We start from the raw sequence: 20,660 nt of genomic DNA on the forward strand, positions 1-20,660 counted from the left end.
AGAGGCGTTGTGGTTGTGTTTGCTGCTACTTCTCCAGCCTCACTGCACGAGGACAGCGATCACCTCGGCCTCCCCAGGTTAAGGATGGTGCCTCAGTGGCGCCATGTTTAAAATGTGGATGGGGAGGACACTCCCAGAGAGAGAAAATGTTCTGAAGAAGGGGGGCATAAAATACACCAGACGTACAAGTAGTCTGTGGAGTGGTTTGAAGTACAGACATGGAGGAGGAAGCAAGGAGCTCCCTCACACAATGAAGGGCCACGGACCTTGTGTATAAATTTCTGAATGCTTACCCTGATGGGAGAATGCTATCTATGAACAAAATATGATCACATTTTCCAGTTCAAAGCCACCCCTCCGGAAACTACATGGAGGATGAATTAGCCACAATGGAGACAGCGATCATGGAGGCCACTTAAGAAGATAGATTAATTAACACATTCCTTCCATAAATATTTATTGTAGGCTTAATAGATGCCAGACACTGTTGCAGTTGCTGGAGACACAATGGTGAACTAGATTTGGTTTCAGCTTCTGCAAACCTAAAAACTAGGGAGGAGATACACACGAGTTAAAAAGGAATTATAGGGACGCCCGGGGGGCTCAGTCAGTTAAGCATACAACTTCAGCTCAGGTCATGATCTCACGGTACAAGAGTTTGAGCCCCACGCTGAGCCTGGAGCCTGCTTTGGATTCTGCGTCTCCCTCTCTCTCTGCCTCTCTCTTTCTCTCTCTCTCAAAAATAAATAAACATTAAATTTTTTAATACAAAATAAGAAAATAAAAGGGAATTATAAAACAGCATAAACAGTATAAAGTAGGTCGCACTACCACAATTATCAGTTCATAGCCAATCTTATTTCCCCTTTACCCCATCCACACTGCCCCTGCTTCACTTTAAAGCAAATTCCAGACATCAAATAATTTCACTTATAAACATTTCAGTTTCTGTAAAAAAGAAATTTTTATTTTTAAAAAAACCTAAAACTTTATCGCATTAAATATATATATTTATATATTTTATATTTATGTTATAAATATATGTTTATATATTATATAGATATAACTTCCGTTTTTATTTTTTTAACGAGAAAAAGGCTTCATGCTGTTTTTTAAAAAAATGTTTATGTATTTATTTTGAGAGCATGGGCAGTTTAGGAGCAGAGACAGAGTAGGGAGAGAATCCTAAGCAGGCTCCACACTTGTCAGCACAGAGTCTGACTCAGGGCTCAAACTCACGAACCGTGGGATCATGACCTGAGCTGAGATCAAGAGTTGGGTTGCTTAACCGACTGAGCCACCCAGGCGCCCCTCATGGTGCTATTTAAAAAAAAAAAAAATATATATATATATATATATGTGTGTGTGTGTGTGTGTGTGTGTGTGTGTGTATGTGTGTGTGTATATATATATGTGTGTGTGTGTATGTATGTATATGGTGCTATTAATATAAGAAACTAGTTATCATTAGGATTTGCCATTTGAAAAATTACATGAACTCTGGTAAAGGCATGAAATAAAATTAAATACGTGTTTCAGCACACTGGCACTTAAAGAATGGATATGCTACTGTTAAAATAGTAGACATCACAGTCAAAAAAAAATGACAGGTATATTTGTAGCCATAAGCTATAATTTGTGACTAACTTGCTGTCATTAACCTATCAGAACTTTGATGAGTTGGTGAACCATTTCCTTATATCTTTCTCAAAAAGAAAAAATGAAAGAAGTATATCCCTAATGAAACTACAGCAATTAACGCTGTTACAAAGAAGAGAAAAAAAAAAATTAAGACCATTTAAAAAACAGACCAAAAAAAAAGTTCATTTCAGCTAAGATACCTTCAAAATGCCAAAAATAATACTCAATTTCATTTAAGAGCTATATGATTTTTTTAAGTTTGTTTGTTTTGCGAGAGACCGAGGCAGCATGAGCGGGGGAGGGGCAGACAGAGAGGGAGAGAGAGAATCCCAGGCAGGCTTGAACTCACAAAACCTTGAGATCATGACCTGAGCAGAAACCAAGAGTCGGATGCTTAACTGACTTAGCTACCCAGGCGTCCGTGGAGCTATATGATTTTAAAAGGTAATAGCACAAAATGTAGATTTGGGCTTGTTAGATGCTGATCATAGACATATAGGCTTTTAGGGGTGGAAAGAAGCTATATTCCATCCCTCACTTTGCAGATAGTGTAATAAGTTTCTATTCCAAACATTTAATTTTTTTTTTTAGAGAGAGACAGAAAGAGAAAGGGAGTTCGAGAGAGGGAGAGGGGCAGAGGGAGAGACACAGAATCTCCTCTTAGGCAGGTTCAACGCTCAGTGAGGAGCCTGACTAGGGGCTCAATCTCACAACCCTGGGATCATGACCTGAGTTGAAATTAGGAGTCAGACACTCAACCAGTTAAGCCACCCACATACCCCTCCAAATTTTTAATTTAAAATTAACTCTTAGGGGCAGCTGAGTGGCTCAGTCAGTTAAGCGTCTGACTTGGTTTTTGACTCAGGTCGTGGTCTCAGGTTCTGTGAGATGAAACCCTACCTTGGCCTTACAGTGAGAAGTCTGCTTGGGATTCTGTCTCTCCCTCTCTCTCTGCCCCTACCCTGCTGCTGTGCTCCCTTACGTGTGCGCTCTCTCTCTCTCTCTCTCTCTCTTTTTCTCTGTCAAAATAAAAATAAACACTTAAAAAAATTAACTCTTAGAAAAAGATATCTATTGACAGCCTTATGCTTTACCTGTACTTAAATGTAGATCTTAAATGAAATTAACCAGCGTAACCAGTTTCTAAAGACTCCACGTATAAATAATAAGGCATGTACTGTACATCACAGAAAAACAGTAAAATGTGACTAGAGCTTGGGAAGCAGAATGAATGTCATTTTTGGAGAAGCTCAACCAAGGCTATTTTGCAACTATTATCACAGTTTCCACATTTTCATTAAACACAGCCAGATTCACCTGAGTCACTTTTTTTCGTAAAGAGCACATAATCAAGGGTGTTGGTACAGAAGTTCAAGAAGATGGGTGAACTAGGTAATTTTTCAGAAATGAAGCCTTTGCAGTTTCCTAGTCAAAATCATACCCTTGGCTTTACTGGGTAATTCGTATAAGTCCATTTATTTTTCCGGTTCTCTGCAGGCACGCATTGAGTAACAATGGTATCTTCGTGTTCTGAACACTCAAAGGAAATAGAGAGGCCCAGACAGCAGAAACGAAATAAAATTCACTCTTCACGTTGTAAAAGGGACCCCAAATTGTCTTCTCCTCAAACAATGAAGCTAACTTATAACAGTAAAAAGAAGAACAAGAAGGTCCACTGTCTACACTGAAACGACTTCTTTAGAAACAGATGAAGAATGATAGTATTGGAAAGTGGGTTTCGCCGCCATTATCTTCCCACTAGATGAAAATAATTTTTGAGCCCATTAATCAATAAAAAGATAGTGGTACCAAGCGTGTGCAAGGCACTATGCTAAGTGTACAGGGGCCACAAAGTGACCCCCCTCCCCCAGTCAAAGGAAAAAAACACACTGGACTGGAGAAAGAATAAAAATAAAATGTCAATTATCTGGGAGAAGTAAGGGTAGAGTTTCTAGCCATTACATTTTAATAATGAATCAAACTAGTATTGTTTTGATTTTAATTTTATTTTGGATGTCTGCAGTCTAGCAGACCTCATGCCAAACTGAAAAATGATACCGTTTCTATTTTTAATGCACTTACAGGCTATAGAAATAAAAAAAAATGTTTGAGGAATGAATATATAGGAGAGATGGTTTTAAGTGACCTTTCTGTGGAGAAAAACAAATGTCATGCTTTTCATAATCTATTGTCCCTCAAGCCGGAAGAATAATAGATAAAAAAGATTAGGTTGAAAATAAGTTGAATAATAATAAAGCTGAACAATATATAAATATATAATAAGTTGAATAAAAATACATACATAATAATGCATATGTTGAATAATACATGAAATAAAGAAGTTGGAGAGAAGAAACACGATCAGAAAAGGATTAGCTGGTGTTTCTGTTGGTGGGAAGGAGGCAGGAGTTGTTGGTGGTCCAGGAGAAAGAAACAAAAGCCAGTGCCAGCTTGCAGTGAGACAAAGACATTTAAATTTGATTCAGAAAGTAACAATTTTTAAGTGAATTGACCTCAGGAGGGAGAAACTTTCCAAAAGCTCTATTATCTTTTTCTCTTTCTGTTCTTGCAGCTTCCACTAGACCCCTTTCACTTGTACCTGGTTATATCAGAAATCTCTCCTCTAGTCCCCTTCCGGGCCTTCTTCCTCCCAGCTCATTATAAAAACAGTAGTTGAAATCCTCTCCTTCAAAATATATCTTCCTCACTTTAAGATCTACCATGGTATCCCATTTTTACATAAGCTTTTCCTTATCATTCCATTTTACTTAAACTGTAGCTAAATTCATTTACTTATGGTCTCCTGGAGGAGAAGGGAGGCAGGAAGGATGTGACTCTACTGTCTTTCCTTGCAGAGGACATTCCCTCAGGGGAGAAAATGATGTCTTTCTACCTTCTTATTCCAGCTATAGAGAGGTACTTTATCCATTGAACCAAGTTAATTTATTTTCACTTTAAGCAATCCCTCCTGGGACTGCAGAGGTCTAGATTTCTTTAATTATCTTGTGTTTGTGTCTGCTATTATCCGATGGATTTTGTTTTCATTTTTAAATGTTTTAAATATTTCTTTACTTATTTATTTTTGAGAGAGAGAAGGAGCGTGCACATGGGTGTGGAGGAGGAGCACAGAGAGAGGGAGTGAGAGAATCCCAAGTAATCTCCACACTGTCAGCACAGAGCCCAACATGGGGCTCAATTTCACAAAGTGTGAGATCACGACCTGAGTTGAAATCAAGAGTTGGTCACTTAACCAAATGAGCCACCTTGGCGCCCCTTTACTTTATTTTTAATTTTTTGATGGGTGTATTATCATTATTACTTTGTACTTGTTCTATCTATAGTGTGTGTGTGTGTGTGTGTGTGTGTGTGTGTGTGTGTGTTTGAGTTGACTAACGGTTTATCTCCTATACAAGATGATTTTATTAAAGATACAAAGATTATGGAGGCTGGAAGAACATGCTGCTTGGGAAGTGAATTTTCAAAAATCTAGCCCTGAAAGGCAGTAGAAGAGGTTAGAGCAGACCGTTTATTTTAGAGTCTCTTGCATAAAAAAGAAGCTGGATGGCGGATTGACACCTAGTAGCACAAGATGAATGAAATAACCACCCTCGGTATATCATAAACGGCATAGTTGCAGAGCAGATACCATCAGATGAGAAGTAAAGGAAAGCAAAACAAACAAAACAACAACAAAACCCATATTCAGTCACTGGGGTTTTAGGAAGTGTGAGAAACTAGGGCAAAGCATCAAGTTCAAGATGTTAAATAAGACCAACTGCTCCCTGACCTGGTGATGCTTACAGTTCAGCAGTGAGGACAGATACTTACAAATACAAATGCAAAAACTCATTAAGTAATTGCAACTTGGATAATATTAGATTGTAGAGAAAATTCTTCTTGATGAAAGAAATCACTGAGGCTAATTAAAAAAAAAAAAAAAAAAAGGAAGATGCACATTGATGGTGTTATTCTCCCGTGTCTATACCCAAGTTTGGATTTGTAATTGGACAATTAGCTATGGCTTTAGCAACCAATTGCAAAGTCAAACACATAATAAAAGATCACTAATAAGAAAAAGTTCAAATAGGCTACTGATATATAAGCTGGTTCATTTATATTGAAGCATAGCTTTAAATAAGTAGTTTGCAAAATCAAATCATCCCACAATTTTTACTAGCCGTAATATAATTTTTTTTGGCACTGGGGCACACACACATCCTAAGCCCTGATGTGTCATTCATTTTACAGCATCACTTCAAAGAGATAAAGGTTTAAGCAAATAAAGAGTTAGATCAACTCATCTCCCAACAAGGTAATTTCATCTACAAAGGAAGAGCGTTGCTGTGAAACACAGCGTATGCACTCGACTCATCAGCAGCTTGCACAAATGGCGCTCCAGATGTATATCTGTTCAAGTCAGCCCAAGGCAACAATTTTGATCAATTCTAATGTGATAAAATGCTGCAGGGAAAGTGTGCAGAAACGTGTTTACGTCAGCCCTTAATTAAACTGTTGTTCACTTCCAAAGAACCTTAGGAAACACTAATGAGACATGAGTTTTGGCAATTTCTTCATCAAAGCAAAGACCCCTTCCTCAGTCTGTAGCAGCCTGTCATCCAAGTCGCTCCCGGGATAAATGTCACATGGCACTCCCATCAGTTAGCCACCTGTTAGTAGAACTTCACTGAAGTCAACTAGTGATCTAGGGCAAGCTCAAACAGCCACCTTAACACCTGCCTGTCTGGGACACCTGCTCCTTTTTCACATATAGTAGAGCAATATGTTAGCTTTTCCAATATGCTTGAGTAGATTAAGGTTACAAATCGAATTTCTATCACCTATATAGAAAACACGTCATTTTCTTAATAAAAAAAAAATAAAAGTCTATTCTTCTTCTCTACAATAATACATACGGTTTAGGCTATTTCAAATCAATTATGTAAGAGCACACAAGAATTCTTGAATTTCTGGAAGCTATTAATTTCAGCGTGGTAGAACACTAAATTAAAATATATTAACTGTGCCATTCCTATAATTTAGAAAAACATTTCTATCTAGTTAACAAAGAAGCAAATTGTCTCAAAATATTTTAACAGTCCAATCCTTGCCCATATTCCTAAATTGTCTTCCTCATTTATATACTATGCTTGTAAACAAGTCTAACCCAGCCCTCTACCTACAAGTCATCATTTGCTGGCTTCTGTTGGTTTCCAGTATTTAAGGTTAAGGTATGTTTTATTATGAAGTGCTTAAAAAACCATCATCGTTGTTAAAAATGCCTTCTTTATTTTTTACATTATCAAGATGCCGAACAGATGTTATAGGATTTTTTTTTTCTTTTGCAGAAGAAAACTCAGGAGCAATGAAAAACAATAAGAGGGAAACTTCTGTTAACCTTGACCCTTTAGGATGAGCATGACAGAGACCAAAGAAGGAACGTGCGTATGTGGTGACACTTAGCTCATATAGTCTCTAAGATTTGCTAAGCTTATCTTATATTGGCAAGTCTTACAAGGTAATACCTCTTAGAGTTTTCTAGGTTTCTTTATCTTCTACAGGTTTTAGACGTTCATCGATTTTTTTTCTTCGAGAGTTTTATAAATTTACAAAGAATAAAATTTTTGTACATAGAAAATCTCCTCAGAGACAGAGACCAAATTCACTGTTGAATGAAGCAAAGGTGGTGAACACATCCATTACTCTGCTGAAATTCTATCAAGCGACACAAGCCACTGAGGGTGGAAAACGAACTTCAGCCAAACAGGGGAATTTCTGCTGTCCATTAAAATGCTAGGGTGGCAGCTGGAAGCCACCATGAAAAAGGAACGAGCTACCTGCATAAAATAAAAATGCTGTTTGTAATAGATGAGAGGCTACCAAATCCAGTGTGTGGGGACCACACTGTAGGTCAGGAGCTAGAAATCTGATACTTTTATATCAGGCCATAAATCCAGAGTCAGTCCAGAGAGAAGCAAACAGCTTGGGCCCCGTGCCCAGAGGACGAGAAGAAGGCAAGGAACTGGACTCTGCCAACTGAACGCTCATAGAGACCAAGGATTCTCTTCCTCTGTTTTTGCCTTGGGGTACATCAGGAAGAGGGGAGGAAAGTTTAGAGGTTATTTATAACTGTATAAACATTATGTAAAATACTGCAATTATCAAGCCTAGGAGATTCCAGCCCAAAGCTCTGATGTATTAATTTCTATTGTTTCCCTGTGGAGAACCCCTGGGAATTTTGCCTTAACAAGTTTTACCTACAGATAAAGGAGTGATGGCTGGGAGGTGCCCTGAGGGAGTGTGTCCTGAAGGCTGAAGAAGGGAGGCAGAGCACAGTGGGCTATACCTTTACTTGAAAGCTTTATATAATCCCTGAGGTACAGTCTCCATTTCCCCATTTTTTTTCCACAGTAAAATGGAGCTATGTGACATCACATTTTATTGTGGAAAAAGTAAACCCAATGGTTTAAATGAAATGCAAATGACCTGCATGGGCGGCGTCCTAAGGCCATGGAGACACCGTTCTTTAAATCTATTTCAGAAGACAGATTTCAAAATGGCGGATGGAGCCATGTGCTACATTTCAATATTATGGATGTGACAGTGGAGTTAAACCAACCGCTCAGGAACCGCTAGTAGGAAGGTAAATTCCTAAGACCTTCCTGGATTCTGTACCTATATTTACCAAAAGTCTTAAAGGTGGACAATGTTTAACTCAGTAATTCTATAGTAGGAAGGTATTCATTCCTTTAACAAAATTTCACGGACGATCTACTTGGTGACATGATGCCAGATGGACAGTATGCTAGATTCGGGGACAGCAAATATGACTAGATTGGAACAAAATAATCAGATTGAAGCACAAATATCTCCATACGGTGATGTTCGCTGTATCTTCATTACGTTTATTTATTACATTCATTGCTTTTGCTTGCAAACTACTTACCCCTCCATAAGCAAAGTAGACATTTATAAATTTATAGTATAAGCGAGGGGGAACTGGTATATTATGCAGCCTTTGTAGAGCGGAAATTGAATGACATGGTAAAATGCCATTATATTATAAAAATCTATGTGATAGGATTATAGGTGATTTATATTTTCTTATTTATATTTGACAGTTTGTTTTCCCAAAACTCCCACAAGTAATTTTTACTGTTACTATAACAAAAAAAGGAAAATATATATTTTTGGGGGGGGTGGAATACTGCCTGTGGCTCCACGGAGTATTATAACGTAAGGACATGCCTCACGGGTCTTCAGTACTGGAGGTTACAAAAAATATATAAAATATGAGATGCCTAAATGTAACATTTGCAATTTAGCTGGCTAAAGGCAAAACAATGTATTTTTGAGAATACAAGTGAAGAGAATATCTGAATATCTGTTTCCAAAGACTCTTCTAGATGTAAAATTTTATGATTGTGTGGCAAATGTGAATAAGTCCTTCCCACACACTACAAGTTAACAAAAAGCTCGGAATGTTATGACAAGACATATGGACTTAATCCCACTACAGTAGTTTCATGATGATGCCAGATGATTCAAAAAAATAATTAGCTGCCATGTTAAGAAAGTATCTCCATATATATATTTACATTTATCACACTCTAAAATAACTCTGGAAAACGGCAAGCTACATTAAGAGGAGATAAGATATCATCTTCAATTAAAATTTTCAATCTTTTTTTAAAAATGAAATCAGTTCTTTTTTTAAAAAAGAAAATATGGTAGCCTTCATGTGAAATAAATGAAAATTCTTACTTTAATCATTGAGCTGTTTAATCTTAACTACACTTGTGCATATTACTGTATTCTTCAGCAATTTAAAGCATTCGTGATCGTTTAAGTCTCTCCATTGTATACTTCAATCCCAGTACGTTAAGCAGCATGTTACTACAAGTCTCTATCACATCTCTATTATAAAAAAAAAAAAAAAAAAAAAAAAAAAAAGTCTCCAGGTACACCTACACCCAATACAAAGTTAAAGCTCAAACCACTTTGCAGCTCACAAACATCTTCCTGAGACATTAAAAAAAAAACAAAAAAAAAAAAAACCAAAAAAAAACGACAACCCTTTGAATAATGAAGAAGAGTGCTAAATGAATGCTGAATAAATGAAAACTACTTTTAAAAAATACTTCAAAATGCTTTTGTCCATTAAGCAATTTCATTTTAACAGACAGACAATGGTAAAGTGTCTTGAGTAATGTCAGAAAACCTTGCTTGCAAGGAGGAAAAACACCACACAATTATGCAGGATTTGGAGTATATTTTAGTCCCTTATTAAATATTGGCATAGGTAAATAGCTGCTATTCACCATGCCTCTGGGGAAAACCTCTTGGCTATAGAGGCTTATTAGTGTTAAGCATCTGAGAGCCATGGACTATAAAATAAAATCAATACCGTAACCTTAGCTGTAAAAGTCAGAAAGATACTGGAAGAGTTCTAATTTAACAAGATTACAGATGAGATTTTAGAGGAGAACATTTGGGGAAAAGCCATGCATTTAGAAACATTTATGCTCCAAGACATCTCAAGGTTTCTGTTGTTACTAATGCTGTTATTATCCATGCTGGTAATGGTTAGGGTTGATTTAACTGATGTGTTACTTTAGTGGATTTACAGGAAAGTCCTAGAAATGATCTGGAACTTATTTCAAATAAAATCATTAAAATGAGGTAGTAAACTAATTGCTTAGGAACAATTATGATTTGATGTGGTTTAGTGTGGTAGAGGAAAAAAATCACGAAAATGTTAAGGTCGTTAGTTCAGCCGCTCAATGCAAATATGATTACTCTGCACAATATTCTATTTCTCTTAATGGAAAAGTAGCCAAAACTGGTATAAATTGTAGTGTTTAAGTTCAACCTAAATCTATATTTTTCCTCTAACAAATGTAAATGAAGAAAAAAAGAACCTTCTGTCAATGAAATTACTATGATGGCATATTTATTATCCTAATGGTTTTAGAAATCATGTGAAATTGATCAGTAACAAAACCTCTATTTAGTAATGGACCAATTACATTTGTGAGATAATGTCAATGAAACAGAATATTGTCACAGGATAATGGTCTCCTATTGCTACATCCCTAGTCATTTAGAGAAAATAAATGTTGCCGTCTGGCTGAGTCATTTATTTTCAAAGTAGGAGACACTGATCCCATAACAAGGTTCTGTTATAATAACTCAATCTCTATCAATCATTTGTTGTACCAGGATGGTGCAGGACAGGACATGTATTTGTAAGAACTGCACATTCCTCAGCTATAAGGCAAAACATATGGTGCCTGCGAGCACATAAACAGCCCAATTATTGTGTTATTCAAAGACAGTATTTAAAATAAACATCTAAAAAATAATTTAGGAAACGGAAAACTTTCTGAATTTTCAAAAAGATCCATGTTAATGAAAGCTTAAAAACTCAAGTAGTGCAGATCTAAAAATTCTTTGAGTTCAATTAATTTAAAATCTAGAATTTTGGACAAGAAGGGACCTTAGTATTCAACCCTGTTATTTTACAGATGAAAACTCTAAATCTTTCTGAAATTAAGGGATTTGTCTAAGCCCACACCAGTACGTGGTTTCCTGATCACCATGATAGTGCTCTAAGCATAAGGCAAAAAACTGAAACAGAACTAAAATATGCACATATGGATATAAGACATTCTAGACTTCAGGATTATTTTTTATTAATTATGGGTTTTTAAATTTTTTTTTAACATTTATTCATTTTTGAGAGACAGAGTGAGAGTGGGAGGAGGCGCAGAGAGAGCCGGAGACACAGAATGTGAAGCAGGCTCCAGGCTCCGAGCTGTCAGCACAGAGCCTGACGCGGGGCTCGAACTCACGAACTGTGAGATCATGACCGGAGCAGAAGTTGGACGCTCAACCGACCGAGCCACCCAGGTGCCCCTTTTAATTACATTTTTTTTTTAACTAAGCTCTAGGCCCAACGTGGGGCTTGAACTCAAGACCCCAAGATTGAGTCATGTGTTTTACCAATTGAGCCAGCCAGGCGCCCCAAGACTTTAGGATTATTTATTAACAACGTCTTAGTATTAAATATAAATGAGATCTTAACGTGACCAGTCCAAGGACTGTATTCATGAAACCCTACAGTCTACACACCCTTCTTACATTACGTGCATTTATCTGTATTTAAGTTCCATGTATTAGGGGAAAAAAACAAAACAAAACAAAAACGTCATAGAGGTTTTATAACTAGTTTGCAAAGCACATCACGATGACTTGTTTGGACAGTAGTTATGTAGTATGGGTTCTGCAGCAAAATGAACAAGTGTTCCCATTTTACTTCTGCTACTTATCATCTGTGTGATTGATGTCAACTTTCTTAATCAATGTAGTGATTAGTTTAAATGATCTGTAAAATGGTTTTTCTTTTACTAGCGTTGAAAAGCAAAATACATGTAAAGTCTTGGCCCAGTCCTTGAAGGTAGTAAGTGCTCAGTAAACAGTAGCCACAAAGGGCAGGAAGATCTGGTTTTCCTCATTTACATGTATTTATTGAACACAAAATTACGTTTCTGTGGTTCCTTCAGCAAATAGATGACATAGAAAAAGGAGTTAGAATAAAAATCGTTAATACAGAAAAACAGTCAATATAACTATTATAGGTTAAAAAGAGGCTGAAAATACAAGCACATTAAATGGACCGTTTTGGGTCCCCATTTAAACAAAACAGCCTATGAAATATTCCGGGGAATTTAAACATGGAATACATATTAGGTGGTATTAAGCAATTATTATTACGTTTGTTAAATCGATGCTAGTATTGGGGTTGTGTTAAAAATAAAAATAAAAACACTTAGACGTATTTATAAGTAAAATGACAATGTCTGGGCTTTAATTTTAAGAAAACTTCAAAAAACAGAGAGTTAGTAAATGCAACAACAAGATTGGCAATGTTGGTTAACAGTTTAAAGCTGGGTACATGGACGTTCACCTTATGAAGCTGTCTACTTTCATGTTTTCCCAAACAAAAAAGCTTTTAAAACATCATGTTTCAACATTCAATCCAAGTCTCTTCTCCACATTTATCTATCACAAGCATGCATATCTTGTTTGTTTTTTTTAGCTCAAAAACTTTTAATCATGACACTAATATTAAGAGATAGGTTTTAAAAAAAAAAATCAGAAATACATTTTACTATCTCAATACTTTGTTTTGACAATTCTTCCAGAACCCTGAAAACTCATAAATTCACCTCCACTCCCCCATTTTGTTCTACAAGATTTAACAGACTCTTCCGTGAAAAACTGTCCATCTGCCAAGACAATGTTGAATACTTTCAAATTCTCCTATTTCTCCATTTCTCCCTAAATAGGTTAAGTTTACATATTTATTCTCTAGATGGGTTGTGGGATGACAGAGGGGAAAAAAAACCAGCCTTTAAAAAAGAAGACCTAGGCTCTGCTCTTCATTATCCAGACACTTGGGATAAGACAGCCCCTCACTGATCCTCAGATTGCTTAGCTGAAAAAGAAGGCGCTTGAACTACATCTTGCTTAGGGTTCTAATAATCCGTGTTCTGTCCCTGAAAAATCAATCTCTTACTGTATATGATATTCATAGTATAATAACTCAAAAGGAACTGGCTTTCTAAACTACTTTAAAATAAACTTAAACATGACATCAATGTGTAAAAGGATTTGAATTAAAACCTTTTATCACTCCAAGAAACTTTGCAAGGCGTACCATCGCACTGAGCGCACCATCTCTCATGGGTTTTCCACTTTCCTATTTTAGGCTGTGCTCCATCAATCCAGAGACCCAGCATTAAATCGCAAGCTGTTATTTTTCCAAACTAATTATCCAATGTCGTTTGTCTGAAAAAAAATGCTATATTTTCAAGTCATGAAGTCTCCAGAGCACTGAATATAACTTTCCCCTATTAAGTAGTATTGGTCTTTCTAACAAGTCCCCAGGTTTGCCCCGTCCAAAATACTCCTCTGGTTAGAAGCTGCTGATGAAAGCTTTCACCTACGATTTATTGTTTTTCTTTCTGTTCGAAAGATGCTCACGTTGTGATTTTTCAACTATAGCAGTGTAGCTGAAGGAGAAAGAAATATAGCAGGACAAAGGAATCCCCGGAGTGTGGAGTTTGCTCTCCAATGGCATCATGATACATGGAGAGGTTCACAGAAAGTTTGGCAAGAGCTGCAAATCATTCACTTTCGATATTTTCAATAATCAGCTAAACAAACAAACAAACAAGAAACCTTAAAAATTGTGCTTGCACATTACATTCAAACCACTTCTTGACATGTACTTATCAAAAGCACTTATATGTCAGATTTTGTCCAGCTCAAAATTTGATATTTGAGCACTTGATATTAAATCCTTGTGATATAAACCTTAAGAATGTAAGGAATTGTTGGTGTTCTATCTGGTTCCCAAAGGGAGCTTAAAAATCCTTCCAGGAAGATTACTAAGCATTTGCCTTGCCTTCTTCTAGGACTTCTTTAATGTTAATGACCCCCAGACAGTAGTTATTCAACTGTTTGTAAAAGCTGCTCATTTATGCAGCTCCCATATTTCTATAGAAATCTTTCCTTTTATTTCTTCTACAGAAATCTTGAGATTGTATCATTTGTTGGACTGTAGTTAAAGTTAAAGCACTGTTTTCCAAAATTTGAACCTAGGATTAACCCTCTCTGTAGATTCTTGAGTGGGAAAAAAAAAAAGATGTTCTGACCTCACAAACTTAAACACGGTCAATATCCACTCAAGGATAGCCACATTGATAGCACATGGCAGTATATTAAGCATTCTACAAATTGATTCATGAATGAAAAAAAAGGTTACATTTTTGTTACAATGGAGTTTTCCAAACTCAGTTGAATGCTCTTGTATCTAGTGTGCCTATTAACATTCCTTCAACTCACACCAAGAAATACTGGTCTCTTATTCTGGTTCTATCATTATATTTTCTATGACTGACTGAACTCATGATGTTAGGTTGGCATTATTATGCTGTAGCCCCAGTGTTCCCTGGAGACTTTTGGTTCAATTCATTGGATATTTAATACTACATTCTCGTACAACTCTACGAAGCGGAACCTGACATTTAGCACAAGATTTAAAACTATACTACCAATGAAACAGTTGAAAAATTATTACAAAATATCTCTAGGGCTAGGAAATATATGAAAACTTCAAAAGACTAACTGAAGAGACTTATTTATGTGATTGAACTGTAAATTTTTAAAGTTAGTGTTATTTTCTAGTACTTAGAGCAACCAGAACATGATGCCTGAATACTACCTATTTGAGAGTCCAGTATACATTTTTAAACTACCCTTAAAATTCTAATAACCTCCCAATATACTGCTAAGTAGTGCTAGTTTCGGGTAACATACCAACTCATTGATTTTTGTGTAAAGATTTACGTCCCATACTGCTTAAAAGTAAACTAGTTCTGAGGCACAGACAGTCCCCTCATAGTCTGGTTTACATGATTTATTCTCTGTGAAGAACCTTTCTTCATAAATACCAAAATATTATTTTTCTGCTCAGCAGGTCAAGGGCTGGAAATTTAATTTATTCATATTTACGTGCCCAATGCCTAGAAAACTTCCTGGCAAATAATAGGCATTTGATAAATGTTAATTGAGTCCAATTACCTAAAATCCTAAATGTGTTGGAATTAGTAAAATTTTACTGCATGAAAAGGTTTTTTGGAATTTACAATTTATAAAACTAAGTTGTTTAAATACTCATCAGACTGAGAAGCTGCTTAGTTTTCCATTTAGAAAGCCCAGCTGTATATAACAAATATATTTACTGTGTCATAAATGTCTATTAAATAGTGTTTTAGGAGCCTTATATGCAGACTTAGATGAATCTGTAAGTATTAGAATGACAATGACAGAATGTGACTGATAAAGCATTGTTTCAAATATCCAAGCATACCATTTGTCAGTCTGTTCAATTCCTAGGTATTGGGGAGCCTGGGTGGCTCAGTCCGTTAAGCGCCCGACTTCAACTCGGGTCATGATCTCGTGGTGCACGAGTTCAATCCCTGCATAGGGCTCTGTGCTGACAGCTCAGAGCCTGGAGCCTGCTTTGGTTCCTGTGTCTCCCTCTCTCTCTCTGCCCCTCCCCCACTCATGCTCTGTCTCTCTCATAAAAATGAATAAATAAACATCAAAAAAAGTTATTAAAAAATTCCCAGGCATTATCATATGACAAGACTTAGCCCCATGAAAGTAATTTATTAGAAGAAAACACAAGACCTATTTCTTTTTTTTTCCCTCTTTTATTAGAAGTTATAAAAAGTACTCTAATGATTTCAAGAAAAGTACATCAATTAGGAATTGAGTCTCTGAAATGGCTCAGGTGGAAAAAAATTAAGGCACACAAGATCTCATATGGTATTTTTTGTGAGCTATTGGAATAAAAGAAGTTGTCAGCATGCACATTGATAAGCTAATCTGGTTCTATTAATTTAACCATCAAAACTGAAAATGATGGAACATCATATACAAAAAACCCAAGTTTTCAAGTGCGTTGGAACAGTCAGGAAGTTTAAGGCTGGGAAATTCATAGAAGAGATTAGCAAGAAAGGATGCTTTAGAATCTAGGAAAGAAATGTAACAGCGGCTGTCTGGCTCTTTGTTAATGGCCAGTTTTCTTTTTTCCTTCCCTTCCCAACATGTAAAAGAACACAAGGTAAAAATATAAGTATTACATAATGTAGATACTGATAAATTTAGTTTAGTTTCCCTCACTATATATCAGGGGAAATTTAAGCAAATTATATAGATTCCTACCAACTGTCTGACACTATTACATAGTACTTAGTTTTTAAATGTTCATGTCTCTATTCTGCAAAATTAAAAATTACAATTCTTTTATGACTAGGACACTGTAACTTTCCTGCATTGTGAAAAAAGAAAAGACATACAAATATGAGTAATTATGCTTATAATACCCTAAAATAAAAATACTTTTTTCATTAAATTATTAGGAAGCATATAAATATTAATTATTACATAAACCTAGATTTTTTTCACTGCAAATTTGCCTGATTTCTTCTTAAAATACACCGAGTATACAGTATTACTTTAGTGATCTTATATCCTATATTTTTGCCTACATGGAATAAATCTCAATGGTCGTTTAGGTTGGTGTTCAGATTATAAGGGAAGGTAGAAGGCCACGTATTGTCCCTAATTTTGTTACCTTTAATTCTTATGTTTCAAAAATTAGTGTTGCTAAGGGCTCTGGCAGGCTTTTAATATACAAAGTGAACACTAACAGAATCAGGCGTGCTTGGGAAATAATTGATGGTAAATTTTAAACATTTCTGCCAATTATAAACACAAGCATATTTCAATCAACCAATACGTAGTTATTGATTACCAATCAGCGCAGGGCTTTGTGGGAGAAACAAGTGTAAGACATGGACTAAAGCCATTACACATATCGAGTGGTGCTCGGTACGCCCTTTAGAATAGTCCCTTCATGATGGGCAAGTGTGTCTGAAGAATAGTGGAAGACGGACAAGAACAACCATGGGGCATTTTATTTTGCAAATTTTAACAAAGCAATTTTCTAAGAACAAAAGGACTGCATCTGGCTTAGCAAATTTAAAAAGATAGTACTGTACTGCCCTCATTTTTTTTTTTATTGTAGTTCAAGTCTTCTTCCCACAATGGCTTATTGTGCACATTACAAAGTCTTCAGGGTCTTCAGAATTAAAGTGACAAGAGTTTTTTTTTTTTTTTTTTTTTTTTTTGTAAGTACACTTGAGAATGGATCATTCTTCCTTACTCTTAATATAATATGCCCTTCCAGACTTCTCCAGTAATTCTAGTCATCTTGACAAAAGAAAATCACCAAGACAATGCAATGATTTTACAAAGAGAAAGAATGACAGTTTCCCTTCTACTTTTCAAAAATGTTTTATAATATGATTTGAGATTGGCTTTATTCAATAGGCTGAAAGAGGAATCAATTTTTAAAAAGTGACACTCTCTATAATAAAGAACACCTACACTTCTGAACAACACATCCATTCCCACACATTCACAGTGTTATTATTATTACCATTAGAATCTTTTCCAGAATAATTTTGGGAAGGGGAAAATATGGCTTTGTTTAGAAGAAACTGACAATGCCCAGTTAAACAAGCAATAATATATAAAGGGTTGAGGGTTTTGTTTTTTTATTCTTACTTCTGCAAATCTGGTGAAAGTCCCGGAAATACTATTTCTTGCTTTCACTAATGAGACTTATGCTCTATCAGTGTTTCATTTATCCAACAAATATCTTTTGTGCCCCTACTATGCACCAAGGTGCTGGTTACATAATAGCCAAAATAGATAAGGTCCCTGCCCTCACAGCGCAGACAGATTTACACAATGAATCCCATAAATGAGCACGTAACTATCTATTACGAGAACAATGAAAGGACACTATGGGGTGTCAGGAGAGAAAAATAGCAAGATCTAATTTAGGTGGAACTTCCTCAATTTAGGCTGGGACTTGAAAGATGCCAAAAACTGTGCCAGATGGAGAGTTCGAAAAGGAGAATTCCAGAGGGCATGGCTTAGATGAAGCTCTTAGGTTTTGCCTTCCCCAGTATTACAAAGCAGCAAGTAAAGTGCAAGAAGAAACAGCAGCCAGCACCTGCTGAGGCCAGGGTGGCGGTCTGAGGCCAGACAAGGAACAGGGCTTGTCCATCATACAAGAGAATTTGGATTTTCTCCTAAGAGGACTGGAAAGTTGCTGAAGGATTTAAGCCGGGCAGTAATATGATGGTATTAAGTTTTATAAAGACCCTGTCTGCTGTCTGAAGAATAGGTTTGGAAGAGGGGGAGGTCATCTCAGAGCCAAAACTCTCCAGCTGATTTTCAGATCCTTCTTTTTTTTTTTTTTTTTTATTTTTGGGACAGAGAGAGACAGAGCATGAACGGGGGAGGGGCAGAGAGAGAGGGAGACACAGAATCGGAAACAGGCTCCAGGCTCCGAGCCATCAGCCCAGAGCCTGACGCGGGGCTCGAACTCACGGACCGCGAGATCGTGACCTGGGTGAAGTCGGACGCTTAACCGACTGCGCCACCCAGGCGCCCCTTCAGATCCTTCTTTAAAACAGCCCATCACCTCTCCTTATTTCCTTACCCACGCAGTGTCCCGCCACACAGTACAACGTGGCCATTCTGAAACTCACTCTTGCGCAGTGCTTGGCTCTACTTTTCCCTCTGCCTGCCCTGCCGCTTCTTTACCAGTTAACAATCTCAACATGCTACAGGAGACCCACCTGACTCAAAGTCCAATTCCTCCATGAAGTTGTTTCATTATTCTTTAAACCCTATGGCGCGTGGTATGAAAATGGGGAGCAGCAAATAAGCAACGTCTATATAGCAACGTCTATTTATAGCAAACGTCCATAAATAATATTCAGCAGCTCCCGAATAAGGAGCTGACTTTGACTTTAACTGCTATGCTTCAGAGTCATTTGTCTCCTGAGGTAACCCAGTACACAGTCCCCCAACCTGAGATATAGACACTCAAGTCATGGGCTAAAAGCCATTGGCAAAGAGATTTTTTTTTCTTTTACACTTTTAATAAAATGTAATATCTGATGTAAAAGATAAATTTTCAACTATTTTTTATGCTGCTGATGTAAATCATATTTACACACACACATACCAACAAGACACTGGAGTTAGCTAATTTTTTAATTTCTATGTTTAATACTCTTCCTCTCATTGTAGCCAAAAGGCATGAGGATGTCTAATGAAATATATTTAATTCGATAGACTTTAAGAATGAAAAAGAGCTAAGTCTCCATTTAGAGAGCCAAATGACGTCTATAAAATTCTACTTTTCTTCAAAGCTGCCCTACAACTGGGTCATAGTTTCATCTAGAAAGAACAATTAGATTGACTCAGACACAAAGTTCCTTACATTACACTTGTATTCATTGTTTACGCTGCACCCACTTCCCAAATGGAATTATGGCTTCCTTGAAATGGGAATTGTCAGTAACTGGCACCTGTAAACCGCCCAAAGTGTGGCTACTCCCTGAAATACCCCACACAGAGTAGCAATCTGATCTCATTGAATCAGAGCTTGTAGTCTTGCTGCAATCCAACCCACGAATGCAGACAGACATCCATAATTGGAGGTTCTAAAAGATCACTCCGTCCGGGAGAAAAAGTCCAATAGACATGGAAAATAAGGGACTTTTGTAACTTTGATGACATGTGACTAGTACATTATCTAAAAATAATTTCACTGCCATCATTTTATGAAGAAAATATAATCCATATCGATTCAATTATGAAATTTTGACTAAATGGAACTTTTGAAGCCAGCTGGCATCGTACTCGAAAGTCTCTAGAGGAACCTCCTTATCGCTCACCTTGATCTCTTTCATGCCATGTTCGACTTCCAGCAGCTGGTGAATTCGGAGAGGGATAGAAGTCTCCTGTAGGACTTGGTTCCATATTTTCATCTATAGATATAGTTTTGGGTCTTTTGCTGTTAAAATATGATAATAGTTACATTAGTGGGCTAAGACAGCGTGTAGCATGTGACTGTATATGATTTGAGAAGATTTTTACTGTGAAAGTTTACATAAACCAAAGTAATAGTCTCTCAGAATCATTTCTGAAATAATAGAGTGTATTCAAGACTTCTATAGGCATAGCAAGTATTTCTTGTTATATATATCATTTATTACGCCATATTATAACTGTACCTGCCTAACAGGTAGGATGTTTATTATATTTACCTCTTGAAGTAGATTTCCAAAGAAATTTCAGTACTAAAAAGTGAATTCTTGATGTGATGTGTGTACTAATTCTCAAACTCTTAAGACTTACCTGACTCATCATTATTATCAATATTAATAATATTCATTAGCATAGCACTTGCCATTAACAATGTAATCTTTTCATATTAATTCAAAGATAAGGCAATTGACTAAAGTGGAACATGAACTTTGGAGTGGAACCAGCCTCGTACCAAATCTTGACTAGACCAC

General features: G+C 36.5%; 1 protein-coding gene across 6 annotated transcripts in view; it reads right to left on the reverse strand.

The window, feature by feature from the left end:
* The window catches only part of NFIB (nuclear factor I B), a 239,798-nt gene that overhangs the window by 44,002 nt on the left and 175,136 nt on the right, over positions 1–20,660 (reverse strand). For all 6 annotated transcript variants that reach the window (XM_060609740.3, XM_060609743.3, XM_060609741.3 and 3 more), the window contains exon 6: positions 20,037–20,155. In XM_060609740.3, coding sequence (XP_060465723.1) covers positions 20,037–20,155 — 119 coding nt within the window. The remainder of the gene's footprint in view (positions 1–20,036; positions 20,156–20,660) is intronic.

Source organism: Panthera onca, chromosome D4 (genome assembly GCF_046562875.1).
Source record: "Panthera onca isolate mPanOnc1 chromosome D4, mPanOnc1 haplotype 2, whole genome shotgun sequence".
NCBI classification, from domain to species: Eukaryota; Metazoa; Chordata; class Mammalia; order Carnivora; family Felidae; genus Panthera; species Panthera onca.